Source organism: Lampris incognitus, chromosome 7 (assembly GCF_029633865.1).
Source record: "Lampris incognitus isolate fLamInc1 chromosome 7, fLamInc1.hap2, whole genome shotgun sequence".
In the NCBI taxonomy this organism is placed as follows: domain Eukaryota; kingdom Metazoa; phylum Chordata; class Actinopteri; order Lampriformes; family Lampridae; genus Lampris; species Lampris incognitus.
Window position 1 is genome coordinate 13015662 of NC_079217.1, and position 18499 is coordinate 13034160.

An 18499-nucleotide genomic window follows, 5' to 3' on the forward strand; every position below is an offset into this window, starting at 1 on the left:
TGTGTAGTAATCCCCAATATTGCGGATAATTACAGCGCCCCATTTTGGACTGCATCATGTATCAAACATTGCTGAAATGTTGTCTGGAATGTGTCTGTGAATGTTCTCATTCATCCAGGTCATGGTTATCCAAATGAACTGAATCAAATGCAAGTGGACTTGGTATATATCCGTGAAGACATTTCACCTCTCATCCAAGAGGCTTCATCAGGCACGAACTGATGAAGCCTCTTGGATGGGAGGCGAAACGTCTTCACGGATATATACCAAGTCCTCTTGCACTTGATTCAATTCCTTTGGTTGTCTGGAATGGGTTTTTATGCTTTGCTGATGACGGGCTGTCCCTCTGGATTTAATTAAGTATAGCCCTGTGATGGACTGGAGCCCTGTGGTGGACTGGAGCCCTGTGATGGGCTGGCGGCCTGTCCAGGGTGTCTCCCCACCTGCTGCCCAATGGCTGCTGGGATAGGCTCCAGCATCCCTGTGACCCTGAGAGCAGGGTAAGTGGTTTGGATAATGGCTTGATGGACATCACACCTAATTTCATCATCCTCCATCATCCTTCTGGACCAAATTACTCACCAGTGGCATCCTCGTACACAACCGTGACTGTCTTCCACTTGTAGAACTGTACTATATCCAGTACGGCCCGGCTTATGGAGGCATATTCAGGATAGAGGTTGATATAGAAGCTGTCTTTGTTATCCACTGATGGGTGTTTCCACCGGGTCTGGATGTGGGGCACCTCCAGGGCATTACAAATCGACTGGACCGCGCTGACAGAGGAGCTGTGAGAGGGGCCAAATACTGCTCCCACACCCAGGGCCAACTGATCACAGGCTGAGGTAAGGGAACAAACAGTGGAGACAGAATAATAAAAAGTGGCCTTGCAGGTACGACACTCAATACCATCTCTCACCATCATCTTTGATGCACCATTGAAAACTAATTGCATGCAGAAGCATCAAAACATTAGCTGAGATTATCCTTACCTCGTCTCGAGGCCTCAAAACTGTCAAACAAATTTATTCTCTGGATGTCATAGGTCAATGTGGTGTTTGGCATTAAGGTCCGATTCCTGTTTATATTGGTTACGGCAAATTTAAAGGCCAGCTCTTCAACACTGATAGGCTCATTCTCAAGGGTCTCAAAGATGCCCCCTGTAAGTTGGAGAAAGAAGGGGTTCAGCGAAACAGAACAGTGGCAGATCATATTAACACAATAATCAAAGAAAGATAATGAAAAGGGGTGCTAGAAGAGCATGCTAAATTGACACCTCGTGGTTTTCCACTTCCACTTAAAAGGTTATGTCAAAATTTGCGGGGCAAAGCTACCGCATTATAAAAGTTGCATAATGTGGCCCAAATTTCATGGTACTTCTATCACATAATGCCACCGAGCAACTTGACTGAGATGACAGGATTTAATCAAATTCAGAGAGGCTTGACCTTGTGTAACTTAACCCCACTTACACGGCCTCAATTTCACAAGCTGACGAAACAATAGCTTTGATGAAACGGTGCCGATGATTGCGGACACGACACGCTTTTCCGTGCACCGAAAGCTTACACAGCGTCACATTCACTGCACCGTTCACTGACTCGATTATCTACAAACCTCACAGAGAATAATTGTACCCATTCACAAGTTATTACGGCATAGAACGAAATGTCACACTACCAAAATTGATTTTACACTCACTTTTGATAAAATAATGAATGCAGAATTCATAAGATGGCACGCTACACTCATCAACCTTGTCCAGTCGTATTGAATTTCCTTCAATTTGCTGCTCCATGACAAATATATATTTTTTTTTAATATATATATATATGTTTGTGTGTGTGTGTGTGTGTGTGTGTACCAATTCATAACCGATCACTCATATAAGCAGGCAGCTGATAATATAATGTCATGTAATTTTGGTATAGTGATTATAAGACAAGTGTCTCTGCTCAGACTGAGAAACAGCGTGCTGCAAAAAGCAGGCGTGTTTAACTCTGACGTTTCAACGCCTTACTCTCTACATGCTAGAGACGTATGACCCAATACATAAGTAGTGACAGTATATTTATGATGTCTTTATGTTGCTTTTAACTTCGCTGGCCTGCATCCATTGGGATTCACAATTAGGCTTTTGAAAAGGTTAAATGTTTTGCACAATTGGAATGAAGTTATATTCAAAATCCTGAAAATGAATTTGAAATTAATTCAGAATCCTGAACATGCGCACATGCATGTTCAACTACATGCTGTACTGTCTAAACTGTAGCTGTAACACATTTACTGCTGTGTATCTGTGTACACTGATATGATGGCTCCTTATTGTGTGTTCTAGGGGGTAGGTCATCATCTTTCAGTGGTTTTGCTCCTATACAGGTCATGCACAGTTCTGTTGTCTGTGTTAATTAAAACAAGCAGGCATTACCTGAAATTTATCACAAAACGAGGCCACAAATTCTGGAGGGAATATTTGAAAACTGGTTTGGTTTTATACTATAATTTGCATTAGCATCGAGTCTCTATGTGATGAATCTTGGTCAAACCTAAAGAATTTTATAATGGCTCTTCAGCTCATCTGTTGGCTCAGCAGTCTGAGGGTTGGATGGCTGAGGTTCACTTCTATCACACAAAAGGAAGGAATTATGAAAAATAAACACAATATCCGAGTTGTGAACATCATTTCAAAGATCGTACTGTACCAGATTCTTTTGCCCCTTTTCCACTACATGGTACTGGCTCGGCTCGACTCGATTCGCAGAGTGTCGTTCCATTACCGTAACAGTACCCCCTCAGTGTAGCAGGTCTGCATTGATTTTGGTACCCGTTCCATTTTTTTGGAACCTCGACAAAGGTGGTACCAGAAAGGTGGTAACAGTTACCAAAACGCCGGTATTTTCCAGTAATGGAAAACAAAAAAGTCGAGTCGAGCCAGTACCATGTAGTGGAAAAGAGGCATTTGACTCGTGTATCCTATTTATTTCTTTGGCAATCTGGTGGTAGTTAACATGAAAAGCCATTATTTGGTCCTTTTGCACAATAATCAGAGGCCAGTGACAGTTGTCTATTATCGAAGGACTGTCAAATAGCCTAGTGATGGAAAAAAAAGATGCTAATAAATGCCTCTCAAATGATGAATGACCCAGTTGCATACAACCCATGTGACCACGACAATGAAACTGTCTTGTAAATCTTCTAGAAACCGGCTCCACGGGCGCAGTGTGACAGTGACATCTCTGGATAAGAAAGGGAGATAAAACACAAACTAATGGCTTTAAAAATTGAGCTGTGACTAAGTCTGTCAAAATCTAATTTCAAGATACATTTCTCTTTAAATACAATCACTTCTCTGCTGTATGTGTGTGTGCCAGGAGGCGGGGGAGCGGAGGGGTTTGGGGGGGTTGAGGAGATCATTCTGAAAACCATCCAACTCTTAATCCGCTGCGGTGCTCCAGAAAGATGATGGTTCTAGCATGCGACGGCCAGCAATATGGTCATATATTACTCCGGCTACGCACAAGCAATGTGTGCAACTTTTGCACATGTCACTTAACGCAGACTGCGCCACGGAAACACAATAATGACCAGGAAAACACCAGATTGTCACCACCTGCTTTAAATGGCAAGGCTGGTCTACCCCCCCCCCCACAAGTCAATTTTACCGGTCTTTCACATGTAAATTATCCAAAACATCTGGGTCTGCAGTGATACGATTCCAGGAAAGATGCATTTAAAGATAAATATTTGCTCTCACTAAACTGCATGCAGGGCACAGACATCCAAACATTCAGCAGGCAAGTCAGACAGAAGCATCAATGTTAGGACCAAAACACTCGGATTGGGCTTTTTTTTGTTTGTGTATGTGTGTGTGAGGCTAAACAGAGACAAACGTGATCAAATGCTCTCAGATTATATCAATTAATTTTCAAATTCGTGAATCAGAAACACAAATCTCGTTATTACTGCAATGCAGTTTGCAAACCCATCTTCTGGAAGATTGTGGCCACACGTGGCAAAAGAGCTCATCGTACTTTCCAGCAAAATCACTTGTGAAGTTGTCACTGACGTTGAAGGAGAAAATGGCATTTAAAAAGCTCCCCCTGGGGACCTTGATTGTGAATGACCTTTTTCTTTGGTCTGGCAGCGTAGCCTCCAACCCCAAACTGAGAGAGCCTTGTCTGGACTCCCCAGTCACTAGAAGCATGCTTGAAAGTGCCAATCCTAATTATGGTTACCAAGCTTCAGTGAGCAGCTGCTAGGACCTGGTTAAATCCCTAATTCTATTCATTGGAATATGAAATTCCCAGGTGAAAACACAGCAACTCTCTCTCTCTCTCTCAACACCGCCAGGGCTGTGCATCCCATCTCGCATTTCCCTCGAGATGCCTGCAATTTGTTTGCACAAAAAAAAGACAAACACATTGTGTGAGATTTTCATTTTTTTCTAGCCAAGTTATAATGTTTGTTTGCATCAAGTGCAGAGACTCAGTTAATTCCCTAGACCTTGTTTTCTAGGAATGTAGAGATAAACATTCAGGTCACCCTGTCCTGGTTTAGTATTTACAGATTGAGGGGTATGGTTATGCTATTTTCAAAAAGCATCGTACTTGAACAAGGTTATAGCTTGTCTTGTATTTTTTATTTATTTTTTTGTTTATTTCTTTTGGAGAGGAAAAATAGACCGTCTTCGGTGATTTTCTCTCCAAGGTTTCTGTTTTTGTAGCCTCAGATCACTTGGCGTGCATCTCATCAAACTCAATCTATCTCCGCGCTGCTGTAGATTTCATTACAGGGGTATACGCTGTGAATGGACGACCACTGATCGAGGACACAGACACATTCAGGGACGTATCCGCTGCCTAAATAAAGAATAAGGGCAGCCTCTTATTTCGGTATGGTCAGTCAGAAGCACTTGAACTAGAATGACATGCTACTGTAGCCCGGCATTGTTAACTGGCTGATCAAACCGATGCAGAAATGAATTACGTCCAAATAACCCACCTCATAATAAATGTAAAAACAGACATTCAAGACTACTATAATGTGAATGAAAAATGTTGATCGCCAAAAAACAAAAAAAATGTTGGTTTACCAAGGCGAGAATAAATATAAACACATTGCTGTCAAACGGTGCCGATGTGCCCTAACTATGCGTTGATGACCGCCATGTGCAGACACAGAAATGCAGTGCAGAGAGATGAGGGGAAGTAATGGTCGAGTGCGCTCCTGTGCCACACAGATAGATTTCTAGCAATCTCATCATACTTTCAGATCCTCGATGCCTCTGAAGGAGGAGCTGACTATGTGAGTCCAATTTGCTAGGCAGCAGTCTGTCAGCATCCTTGAAGCACAGAGAAATGTAAAGTCAATTAGATATTTTGAGCAGCCTTTTGACGTTGTCTGTCTTTAAAGCAATTAAGAAAGATTGGCACAATACGGTTGTGGTAAATGACTAATCCTTCATTATTATTCAGTCAGCAGTGACGCACAAGTATAGTTTTTAAGCATTTTAAATATGCAGCGGAGGCCGCTGAAGGACTCTGAATGCTTTATGATATTGTTGTTAAAAGCCAGCGTGTACACACACACACACACACACACGCGTGCACAGTCTCCTTTGTAATTTTGCTTTATTGGACATGCGTTTTCAAAGAAAAAAACATTCATCCTCCTAACTTGAGAAAAATATTTCTGTGTAATGAAGAATTTTACCAATCCATGCTTGGCCACACAACTTCCTAAGTACAACTAATTCTCTCCCTCTCTCTCTCTCTCTCTGTGAAGTAACTTTGTAAATATGGTCTGTCTTTGCACAGCCCATAATGCTTAAATGTTCATTCACGAATATACCGATGGTTGTATGCAGTATTGGAAGATAAGTGGTTCAAGGCTTCTGCATCAGGGCACCATCATATAGCTATGATCATTCACTTATTATCATTTACATGGCTACTTTTAATGGTCTGGATTTTTGTACAGTAGCAACACCAAGACCATTACTTTAACAGTTAAAATATTACCTTCAATTTGACCAATGCAGAGATGCTGTGAAAACTGAGACAAGAATCAGAAAATTAAATATGAATTCCAAATCAGGGGAATTTTGATAACTAATTTTCGACCTCTTTATCATCATTTGTACAACATTTCTAATATCTTACGCTAATTTAAACATCTTAATGGTTTTGGGGTATTTCAATCCAGTATTTATCTTGGATTTTTTTTTTCTGACCAATGCAAATGTTGATAAAGCTGAATGTCCAAAATGACATTTATGTCCGAGTCAAATCATCCTCTCCGCCTAGCATGAAAAGTTACAATCTAGCACCTGGATACCCTGTTCGAGCCTAATCGATTGTAGTTCAGGCTGAACTGATCTGATTGATTTAAGACTAGTAACTGTACTGTAACTGAGTGTAAAAGTCATTGTAAGCTGCAACACTTCTTAATTATCATAAAAAAACAAATAATTGATGAAATTATTCACTTAGATAAAAGCTGACATACTTGAAAAATAGTGTATATTGTACACACTAACAATTACTATCCGTCTTTCTGACATGAATTTGACCCTATGTGGTCTCTGGTATACAAAATTGTATTTGCCCCACAGACTAATTAGCCTGACCACAAACCACTCAAAATTAAGAGTTGCCATACATGCTACCACACTGATCACAGATCATTACACTTTCATGTCCTCTGCAGCATTTCATGGCGTAGGCCAGCAATAAATCAAAGCGCTGAAAATAATTCAGCGAAGCAATAAAACCAAAACTGTGAATACATTCGTTTTAGACAGTCACTCAGACAGTTACTCAACAAACGTGGAAAAAAAGATTGTCCTATCTCACACGTCTTTTTTGCAAATGGCACATAGATGAATGTGTTCCAATTTAATAAGCTATTGGTAAACAAACGATTAAAAGGACAGGAAAGTCGGAAATAACAGGATAAATTGTGCTTCGGCAGCTGTGCTAGAGGTGTACCAAATCCTGTCAAAGCAGCAGAGCATGTATTCTCCCCTTGTACTTATCACTGTGCCTGAAGTCTAAAGAAACCAAGATAAAATCAATGTTTTATATTATAATAATAATAAACTTTATTTATACAGCTTTTTCAAAACAAGGTTACAAAGTGCTTCACAGAACAGAATAAAACATCATTAAAATGACACAAAAAACATTGTAAGAGAATAAAATAAAAAGCACCTCACAAATAGCACTATAAAATAAGAGGAAAAGGGAAGAGAGCAATTTGTTAACTGAAAAATTACAAAAAATAAAATAAAGCTACTATGAAAAAGCTTTTACATAAAAGTGAGTTTTGAGAAGAGACTTAAAAGATGTCACTGCAGGGGCGCCCCAGTGGCTCACCTGGTAGTGTGCGTACCACATAAGGCTGAGTCCTTACTGCAGTGGCCTGGGTTCGAATCCAGCCCAGGCCCTTTGCTGCATGTCATCCCCCCTCTATCCCCTGCCTTTCCTTTCTCTCTCTCTCTCTCTCTCTCTCTCTCTCTCTCTCTCTCTCTCTCTCTCTCTCTCTCTCTCTCTACTATTGCTATCAAATACAGGCAGAAAATACCAAAAAAAAAAAAGAAGATGTCACTGAATTTGCAAGTCTGAGATTCCCAGGCAGGGGGTTCCACAACTGAGGGGCCCGGACAACAAAAGCCTGGTCACCTTTGGTGATAAGGCGTGTTTTAGGAACAACCAGAAGACCCCTACCCGAGGATCTCAGGCTCAAAGGGGACTAACAGTTCTGAAATGTAACTTGGACCCTGACTTGTAAAGCTCTAAAAGTTATCAATGACATCTTAAAATCAACTCTAAAAACTACAGGTGACCAATGAAGAGAGGCAAAGATGGGTGTAACATGGTCTCATCTCCTAGAGTTAGTTAAAAGTACCAACTGGAGGTAGGAAGTGCCTTTCTGACTCAGCCCTAAGTATACAGAGTTACAGTAATCTAAACATGAAGAAATAAAAGCATGGATAACCTTTTCAAGGTTTGTAAAATATATGAAGGATCTAATTTTAGTGATGTTCCTCAGCTGGAGAAAACACGATTTTACAACTCCAGTTATTTGGCCATCAAAAGAGAGATTAGGGTCAAAAATCACCCTCAGATTATGGGCAGCAGACTTAACATTGGTGGACAGACTGCCAAGATTAGACTGCAGGGAGCTGGTAGCATTTGGTGGGCGAAATAGAAGAATTTCAGATTTTCTAAGACATCCAGCACTTAATGTCAGTGAGACATGACATGACACAGACCAAGTCACCTGTCTCACCAGATTTAAGCAGGACATAGAGCTGAGTGCCATCCGCATAGCACCAGAACTGGACATTGTGTTTACGAATGATGTACCCCAAGAGAAGCATGTAAATTGAAAACAACAAGGGACTCACAATCGACCCCTGAGGAACACCACGAGAGAGGGGCGGCCAGAGAGCAAGAGGCTTTACCTATAATAACAGAAACACTTCCATCAGTGAGATCAAAGCAAAAACAATCAAGAGCCGAGCTCCAGATGCCAACCATTTTTCCAAGACGGTTAGAGTAGTATGATCAACTGTGTCAAAAGCAGAGCTCAGATCGAGGAGGATTAAAATTGAACAATCACCAGAATCAGCAGCGAATGGTAGATCATTTATGACCTTGACAAGAGCTGTTTCGGTGCTGTGTAGCACACAAAAGCCTGATTGGAATTCCTTGGAAATGTTATTGTTATTCATAAGAGGAAATGCTCATGAGGAAATGCTCTTTTCTAGAATTTTTGATAAAAATTATAGTTTAGAAATTGGTCTAAAATCATTTAAATCAAGAGGATCAAGATTAGGTTTCTTAAGCAAAGGTTGAACTATTGCTTGCTTAAGGTTGGTGCAATTGATATATGTTCAGGTGCCCGGGGGAAATATATGAACATCTAATATAGTGGATGCCCTCTCCTTTTACTTAAATGCCATACTGGGTTTTTTCCCCCCCATTTGTTTACTTTTATAATTATTGGCTTACGGTTAACATAATTTACAAAGTACAGACAAACTGAAATCATTGCTATGTAATTCTCAGGATAACTGAGCTCCCATCTAAACTTCAATATGCCAGACAATGCTGTAGGGAGATACAAAGGGGTAATAAAAAAGAAAATTCTCCCCATGCTGCAGGCAGAACCCCAGGCTAAACCTTCTTCTTTTCTTCCACTCTCTCTTTGTGGTGTGGGGAGCTGGCAAAATAGCAAAATAACATGTCTTAGGTTTAGACTGCTGAGTGGACCTGTCTTTTAAACCCCGAGATAGCAATCAAATGAAGCCAGACTCCATTATGTGACTCTGTGCAATAATCATGTGAAGGGAAACCTTTTAGGACCAGGGAGCACAATGACGTAGTGTTTTTTTTCTTCTCTCCACTGCCACCCCAACCACCCCACCATCACCCCCCACACTGCCCATCCTGGTCCAGTTACCGCTGATAGCCCCCACCACACACACCACTCCAACCTGGGCCCATGCCAGACTGTGAATGAACGAAAGGGTCCAATAACCAGTCAACTAGCATCCTTTGATGTGCACCACTGAGACTTCTCTGTTAAAAGGATAGTGAGCGGCGCTCTCCAACCTAACCAGAAAATAGCAGAATTAATACCAATATCACTAAATCAGGAAAGTCAACCAACATCTAATGAATTTGTCAACTGAGAATAAAGCTGCTACACGGGATGATAAATTAGATATGTAATTTCATTTCCCAGTAGTGCCCATCACATCTGAGCTTTGAGTGGACCCACTGGCTGATATTCATTTTAGAAATTATCAATACAATAAGCAGCAGAGGAAATAGCAATATAATGGCATAAGTGTATGGGATGTCCAAGTTTAAAAACACAGCAAAGATAGGGTGGAGGTCAACACATAAGCTGCTGCTTCTGTCCTCTACCCAGTGATGAGATTTTGTTGCTGCCTAAGTACCATATTTGGGGAAGAGACCTTCGGCATAAAGAAGATTAGTGTTAGTTGTTTAAGGGCTTGGGGGAAAAGATTTACCATTATTACCAGCCCCACTGAAAGGAATGAATGCCAGTCACAATCTGATGCCAATACTTGCCAAGAAATGTTAATTGAACCAAGCCACATACCATATGGGAGAGATTATGTGTGTGTGTGTGTGTGTGTGTGTGTGTGTGTGTGTGTGTGTGTGTGTGTGTGTGTGTGTGTGTGTGTGTGTGTGTGTGTGTGTTTCTCAGTGGGGTCATGGAGAGAATGACAAAGATTAGGTGTCCTCAGAGCGTGATAGATGATTTAGAGAGATTAACAAAATAAAGTACACATCAGGACTATCCGTGGAGGATACACTGGCCGATTAGCCTTTGCAATTATGCAATACACATGATGTGGATTTTTCTATTCTCACCTCGGGACGTGGAACAAGTTTAGAACAAGAGTGAAACTTGCCCATGACATTCACTGGAGCAGAGTGCGAATGCCTCAGCTTAACAGACATTTTCTGTGATGCAATCTTCTATTATAAGGGATAACCCATGGGAAATGTGCAAAGACCAAAATATTTGCTTGCAAACACCATCTCAATGTGTGCTTTCGTCAAAGTTGGCGTACTTCAGAAAGCAAAACGGCTGAGTCCTTGCAATGGCTCTGTTTGCTAAACTGGAGTTTGGAGCGAGGTTGCACGTGAACAGGACGGCCTTTTGACAGCTCACTGTGCAGGCAACTTGGATAAACAAGGCCCCGGTTTACAGATACCATTGGCCGAACGCCTGAAAAGCCACTTAGTCGATACAATCCATGTGGCTCTGCTGAGTATAATATTGAATCTCATCGTGGCAACTATTTAGCGTCATTTCGCCAAGCCCCCCCCCCCCAACAGACATCACGTTCACCTTTCGCCAGCAGCCCTGATCCGCATGTTTTGAAATGGAAAAACTGATAGAACTGGTGATCTAGCACATTTTGACGTTAAAATGTTATCACCTTCTCTCTGCATCCCTAACATCCACCTGCCACTTGGAGGGGGGGGGGGGGTGATCAGTTTTTACTGGCCTACTTGTCACTGCAAAAGTGGCCCTATAGGCAAATAAAGACTCCGTCCACTTTGAATCACGTGCATTGCATTCGCTTAATAGATGTATTATAACGAAGGAAGTCATTAAGATCAGAAAACCTAAAGACCCCAAATATCAAAAGTATCAAACAGGTCTTAAGGAGAGGAAAAAATAGACATGCTGGTCCCGGTCCACTTACCGATTCTGAGGACTTGCTGAGAACTGAGCCAGAACTCCCCTATAAAGTATAGCAGCGAAAATAAGAGTCCCTTCCTTTTCGCCATGGTACTCGCTCCAGGGTCAGATTTAACATTGATGTTGTTATTTTTTTCTTTCTTTCCTCGTTATTTTACGCTGGTAACTTGCCAGTCCTTGTATCCACAACGCGGAGGAATTGGCGTCCGACCCACATCTCTGCCTCACACATTGTGATGTATAACAGGAAAAGAAAGAAAAAAGAAAGAAACCTCCACTTGTAGTTGCCGCGGATCAGCTCAAAACAACTCCGCTTGTTCCCATCCCCAACTCCGCTGCGTTCCCCAAAGCGTCATCGCCGCCCCGGTTCTCGGTCTCGGTGCTCCGGGCGACGGAGCTACGGCTTCATGTTTCCCGCCGCCTCCTTGACTCGCGGGCTGCAGCGGAGCGGGACCGCCTGTGCGCGCGGCGCGGCTAAATCGAGGGCGCAGTCAAGCCGCTGATCCGCAAACATGGATCCCCGCGTCCCGAAGATTAACTTCAAATCTGGCAGCGGCCGACCTCGACAACGTCTTTGCTTCGGTACACCGAGGAATGATTAAATCTTTGCCCCAGTCCTGATGGAAACGCGGATCTAATCTTCTAACTGGTCAGTGACGCCCCCCCCACCCCGAAGATTAACTACCTCGAACTGTCTCTCTGCCTGCCTGTCTCTCTGCCTGCCTGTCTGTCTGCCTGCCCGCAGTTTTATAAAAGGCAACAACAACAAAGTTTCACGTTTCCTGGCGTTCAGAGGGAGGCACATCTTACCTTGGAGGTGGGCGGAGAGCAGGTGGATCAGCAGCTGCTGATGCTTTAAGTGGTGTCGACCCGCAGACATCAGCTAGTCAACTTAACTAAATGTCATGATCCTAATTGGCCAATCGGCGGACGGTGTACTCAATGATAAATGTATTTGGCCTCCTGTTCTTTCATAGACCGCAAACCTCAATTGTTCAATTCAGCTCGTGAAACTGTGTCACACACTAACTTTATGGACTGAATTGAAACCAATCAAAACGAATTACTCAAACCTATCGAGGGGAATATCCAGGTACCATGTTTTTGTTGATCCTATTTGCATCCCTACCCGATACTTTCACATTTGATTAAGGTATATAATGATTACATTGTGAGCTGAAAATATTGTGTCCAGTATTCCGTAGTGTCTTTATGCATGCTCAGTAACCCATGTAAGGAAATCACAGAAAATTGAGTCAGTTCATCTGGACACAACGTTTATTGAGAGAAACGTTTCATCATTCATCTAATTAGGCCCCTTTTCCACAACATGGTACCGGCTCAACTCGACCCGAGTCGGCTCGCCCTTTTTTCGTTTTCCATTAGTGGAAAGTACCGGCATTTTGGTAACTGTTACCACTTTTCTGGTACCGCCTTTGTCGAGGTTCCAAAAACACTGGAGCGGGTACCAAAATCAATGCAGACCTCTGATTGGTCAGAGAAACGCGTCACTGCGTCACTGCGTCATCAACGCGCGCGAAAAAATTCAGGCGAGGAGGTTACGGTAATGGAAAACGACACAGAAGCGAATCGAGTCGAGCTGAGCCGGTACCATGTAGTGGAAAAGGGGCGTTAGCGACCTCCTCAGTCTCAGCTGGCTGCCGGTGACTAGTTAATGGTCACGGAGATTTGCATATGAAACCGATCGTTGGTTTCGGTCGTCATGCCGCTGTATTGTTTATCAGGGTGGGGATACCTACGAGGTCACTTAGATGAGTGAGGAAACATTTCTCTCGATAAACGTTGTGCCCAGATGAACTGATTCAAACCTTTCCGTGTATTCTGTAGTGTTTAACATGTTTTTCTTTCTTTATTATTATTATTATTAATTCAATCCAGATCAAGTTTTTGTCAACTGATAAGAGGCAGTGCAAGGAGGCTGTCCGGTGTCCAGGACGCACGGCATCTTATTTGGTGTCATCTGCTGGTGGGTGATAACACGGACTTTTAATTTAAAGTTTTGAAGTTCAGCGTCTATTGGGAAAAACGAGAGAATACATTTCAGACCTCCGCTATTCATATCGCAAATAAACCCATCTGCCTGTAGTTTCCCCTTTTCCTGAGACATTAATTCTGATATGCAGCTCTCTTTGTGAATCCTAAGGACAGTCTGCATCCAGGATCCCTTTCAATATTCTACACATCAGCTTTCTCATCAGACTGGTGGTTTCTAGGTGACGTTTTTCCACGTCCTCTCTTAGAAGGAAAAAAAAATGTAGGCTACTTCAGTGCACTTGAAGTTTACAATTGAAAAAAATGTTTTAAGCTATAATAAAGTTTTATTTTGTTGTACCAGCAAAAGATACATTTGAAAAAAAGTATACTTAAATTTTAGTTTTAGACTTGCTGAATACGTAACATAAATCTCTAGCTTCTTTTAAATCTATTCTTAAAACGTTTCTCTATGTGAAAGCTTTGGGAAATGTTTGACACGTGTTTTTATTTATTCTGTATTTATTCTTGTTTAGTCAATCTTGTTCATTTATTGTCTATACCTCCTCTGTGCTCGTGTCCTTTGGTCTTATTCTCATTTCATTTGCCTTGTCTAGTTTTCTTTCTTTTGTAAAGCACTTTGTAACATTGTTAACAAAAGTGCTATATAAATAAAGTTCATTATTATTACTATATAGCAAAATGTAACAATAATATAGGCTGATACTTGCACTTTAGATAAAACTTTGTCCCAACAAACGTTCTTATGAACGCCATACTCAGTACTTTTTTAGTTTGAAAGTTAGTATATTTTGTATACTTAAAGTACCCCTCCATTCAAAAATGTGTTTTTCTTACGTTTGTGTCCCCCAAAATGTCTGGCCTTCACTATACTGACTTGTATCCGTGTAGTTTGCCACCAGGGCGGTGTTTTCATATTCCTCTACTGCAGGGGGGAGATGTCTGTGTACTTCCCTAAAATCTGAGATTCAAATGTACCCCGGGTACAATAGAGTTGGTACGTCACAAATCCGAAAGCCAATCGCTGTCTAATATGCAAATGCAGGGTGGGTAAAGAAACCTGAAACCTCCGGCGCAGAGCGGACTTGTCAGTACAGAGAGCGAGTTTGCATTAGCATAGTGAAAGTTTTGACAGCAAACATGGTGGAGTGTGCAGTTTTGGGGGTGTAAACTGGACCCTGGGGCGTCCCCAGCTGAAACGGTTGGACTTTATTTACAGTCATCCGGCTCACATGCCTACAAACAAGAATACATTACCATTCTGATATGTCCACTTGTACGCAACTGTGGCAAGTCTAATACCACAGGGGTTTGGACAGAGGGATGGAGGCAAATATCGTCAGCCACTACATTTATTATGACACTTACATAAAGACACAAAGAGCAGACAGAGCCAGCCACAGATCTGGCTGGCACGGAGAGCTTTCCCTGTCTTTCCCTGGTGCACCTCGCACCCCTTCTCCCCTTCTCCAGCTCTGCTTCCTCGTGGTGACAGCGAATTGGCAGTGGCCCTTCCCAGCATGCCTTGCTGTCCATGGCACACGTGGCATCTCCCTCGATCCTGTGCCCATGGCCCAGCCTTCCCCCGCGTTGTCAGTCCACTCCAGCTCTCCCTCCGTCTCTCTCTTTATCCACGGCAGCCTGCCATCTCTCTTGTCTGTCTCATCCATCCTGGTCGTCTGGTACATTCACCTCCGCCCGGTGTGGCGGTGGTGTTGAGGCTCTGCTTGCCATGCCGACCCAAGAGAGCGAACTGGTGGCTCAGCGGCCAGCGGGGAGGTTAAAGGCTCCACAATCATACCAACTCACCTTGGGTGTGTCCTCCTCCCGGCTGGCCCTAACAAGCTACAGTGACCCTGTACGATTTGCTCTTCTTAGGAATCGGTTTCTGGTTCGAACGTCCATCCATTATCTCAACTGCTTATCCTGCTCTCAGGGTCGCGGGGATGCTGGAGCCTATCCCAGCAGTCACTGGGCGGCAGGCGGGGAGACACCCTGGACAGTCCGCCAGGCCATCACACAGGGCCGACACATATACACACACACACACACACCTAGTGAAAATTTAGTATGGCCGATTCACCTGACCTACATGTCTTTGGACTGTGGGAGGAAACCGGAGCCCCCGCACGAAACCCACGCAGACACGGGGAGAACATGCAAACTCTACACAGGATGACCTGGGATGACCCCCAAGGTTGGACAACCCGAGGGCTCGAACCCAGGACCTTCTTGCTGTGAGGCGACCGCACTAAGCACTGTGACGCCCTGGGGCCTCATGCATCAATCATTAATATGGGCAAATTTGTGCGTACACACCCATGGGATTTTTTTAGCCCTGAAGTTTGTCTCAGAGACCAGTGTAGAACCTGGGTAACCCCTGAATTTAGACACCGGTTGGCTAACACTGATGTCTTTGCAGGTCTGGGTGACTGCTCGTTGCAAGAGGAAGACAATAGATATTAGGAGAAAGGAATTACAAATAACCATCATGCTTTGCTGCTGCTGTCAGACAATCTGGAGGGCTAAAAAAACCCATGGGTGTGTACGTACAAATTTGTGCGTACAGTAACGGTTGATACAGGAGGTCCCTGATTCGAGCATGTATGGCTGAATTACTCCTATACTAACACTTGCCATCGTGTAGCGTACAGTAGCAAGCAAAACAGAAAACCAGCAGAGGCGGTAGGGGGTGGGAAAATATGAAGTGAGGGTGGGAATAATTTACATATTCATAGATTATGGATTTTTTTTTAATGAGGGATAAGGAGTAGATGTGATCTTCATGATTTTAGCAAGATAATTGAACTTATTTTGAAGGGGAAAAAACTCATCAGAGAATTTATTATATCAAGCAGAGCATTTTATGGCTTAAAACATGACTGGAGGGGGACTTTTAAGTATACTGCACAAAATATACTTCAAGTATACTGCACAAAATATACTTTAAGTATGTCATTCTCCGCAAGGAATGTCCCCCTTTCATGAAATGTGGTAAGAATGAATTTTGAGCCCTTAAAAATCTGATCTAAATTCACACGAGTAGACACCCGCTAACCGAGGTGGTAACTGGGCCGTACCGCATATCACCGGCTGAAGTTGTACAAACCGTGCAGTTTGTGGAGGGCTTTAAACCAACTAACACCTACAGCGACTTATTATTAGTCATTGTGGCTCTCAGGGACCAAATCAATACTGTGTGTTTGGAGAGAGTACCTTTATTCCCTTTAGCGTAGCATTCTCATTTGGTTTTTGTGGCATTCCTTGCAGAGGAAACTATGATTTAAAAAAAAACCAAACACACAATACACTCAAACAATAACAAACTGAGATGCAGACAGAGACAATACAGGACATCCTGAGAATAAATTAACCCCGTAGCGATTAGGAAAACAGCGCCTCTATTTAGGTTAAAAACAGTGTCTGCTGTGCTGAGCAGGTTTATCTGGGTCATTGTGTTATCTACAAAACAGAGTACTACAACAACAGCATACACTCGTTTGTTCCTGCAGTTCGATAATCCTTATTAACCATCTTGATTTAGGGGTTTTTAACCTGACGTCACTATATACATAATGTTAGTACCTCAATATAAACTCAGTGATGTGATAGTATGGTTTTTACAGCTGAGCAGTGCAACTTCTCCCCATTTCATTATATGTACAAACCAACACTGCTGCCGCCGTGAGACTCAGGTGCAACTACTGATTTGCTGTATCCGATGAAAACAGGATTTTGTGGAACCGCATGAAAACTGGAGTTGTAGGACACGGACGGATTGCCTGCATAACTTAATGAATATGGAGAAGTCTGCTGACTCGTGTACAAAGAGTTTCCTGGTGTAGGCAGGCTTCCAACAAAGTTAGAGCTCCGAGTAGAGGGATGGCGACTCGAGTTGCTTTGGTAAAGCAACAGCCCGTTTCCTACCAGCCGTGGGTCGTACACAGCGGGGAGGCTGCTGAGGCCGACGTTGTTTGACAGAGGTGCATTTTGCATCACTTGAGCTGGTTGGTTACCAACAAAGCTGTTGCTCTGCAGAATGGGCTGGTTTGGAGTTGCCCTCATACTGGAAATGCTTGAAACAGGCTCATACCTGAACGGGGCTGGTTGGTTCAGCACTGGCTTGTACCTGACCATATTGACCGGGTGGTACGGGTCGAACGAGTCCTTGTTTGATGAAACACGCCGACACACAAACAACACAGCTGAGGCGAAGAGAAAAGCACCTGTCACCCAGCCGATATACAAAGCCTCTCCCAGCTCCCTGCGCTGGGCGTCAATCAGCAAAGGGTTGTAGAAGTCTCTGATGATCACATGACCTGTCCACGACACGGGGATGAAGACACATATGGACGCCATGAACTGCATGCCACCCGCAACCATCAAGATGATGGTTTTCACACGATCGTTATTTTGAACACAGGAGGTACATCGCATCCCTGCCAGGGCCACTAGGAGCCCCAGTCCGGAAAGGGCCAGAGAGCAGCACATCAGCCCCCTGGCTGCCTGTAAGTCTGGGGGCAGAAATAGGAGGGAGTCGTACACCTTACACTGCATTCTGATGTTGGCCTGTCTGTAGCAGTTCATCCACAAACCTTCCCAGCGGGTCTCCATAACAATGATGTTCTCCTCGATGAAGGCGGTCACCTTCCACATCGGCATCCCGGTGGTCGCAGCTGCCCCTATCAGGCCGACTAGGCCAACACACACCGCAGCTATTTCAGAAATCCCTTGAACCATTGTGAAGCGTGGTCGTGCTTTCCAAATCAGTCCAAGGCCCAGGTCAACACGACATGTCCTTATCGCACAACATTTCAGGAAGGGGAAAAAAAAAAGAAGCCCGTTGTTACTCCAGTGGTATGACAGCGCTTCGGAGTAGGGATGATGTGCTGAATTTGAGACGTGTCCAAGGCACGCAAGGGCGTCTGCTGATGTGAGGGGGGGAGAGTGTGGTGTGAGGTAGTGTTTGTTATGGGAGAGGTGCTCTACAGCTACCTGGTTGGCCCAGGGTAATGGGGGTAAGAAGGGCTTCTGCTGATTTTCTGTTTATGGTTCGTTCTCTCGTAGCGGTGCCTCCAGTATCTCAGCCGTCAGCTGATCACATCATAAATATAAGATATGAGATAAAGACAATGTTGATATTCTTAGATGTGACGCATCTCATCACCCTGGCTTCTTACTCACTCACTCATAAACTGACATGTAGTCTCACGTTTAGCTGCATCATCTGCAT

At 43.3% G+C, this 18499-nt stretch overlaps 2 protein-coding genes across 3 annotated transcripts in view; both read right to left on the minus strand.

The window, feature by feature from the left end:
- LOC130116038 (glutamate receptor ionotropic, kainate 1) overlaps nucleotides 1-11852 on the minus strand; it is a 34413-nt gene extending 22561 nt beyond the window's left edge. For both annotated transcript variants that reach the window (XM_056283962.1, XM_056283964.1), the window contains exons 1-3: nucleotides 11258-11852; nucleotides 993-1160; nucleotides 583-840 (exon numbers count right to left, since the gene is read on the minus strand). In XM_056283962.1, the coding sequence (XP_056139937.1) occupies nucleotides 583-840; nucleotides 993-1160; nucleotides 11258-11342 (511 nt within the window). In that variant the 5' untranslated portion in view covers nucleotides 11343-11852. The remainder of the gene's footprint in view (nucleotides 1-582; nucleotides 841-992; nucleotides 1161-11257) is intronic.
- A 5035-nt stretch (nucleotides 11853-16887) lies between these two features.
- On the minus strand, nucleotides 16888-18006 carry LOC130115959 (claudin-8-like). Its single transcript, XM_056283850.1, has one exon. The coding sequence runs from the start codon at nucleotides 18004-18006 to the stop codon at nucleotides 16921-16923; it is 1086 nt and encodes a 361-aa protein (XP_056139825.1). The 3' UTR covers nucleotides 16888-16920.
- Between the last annotated feature and the right edge of the window lie 493 nt (nucleotides 18007-18499).

Coding starts and splice junctions, on each gene's coding strand:
- LOC130115959 (XM_056283850.1), bottom strand. CDS start 18,006: ATGGTTCAAGGGATTTCTGAAATAGCTGCGGTGTGTGTTGGCCTAGTC.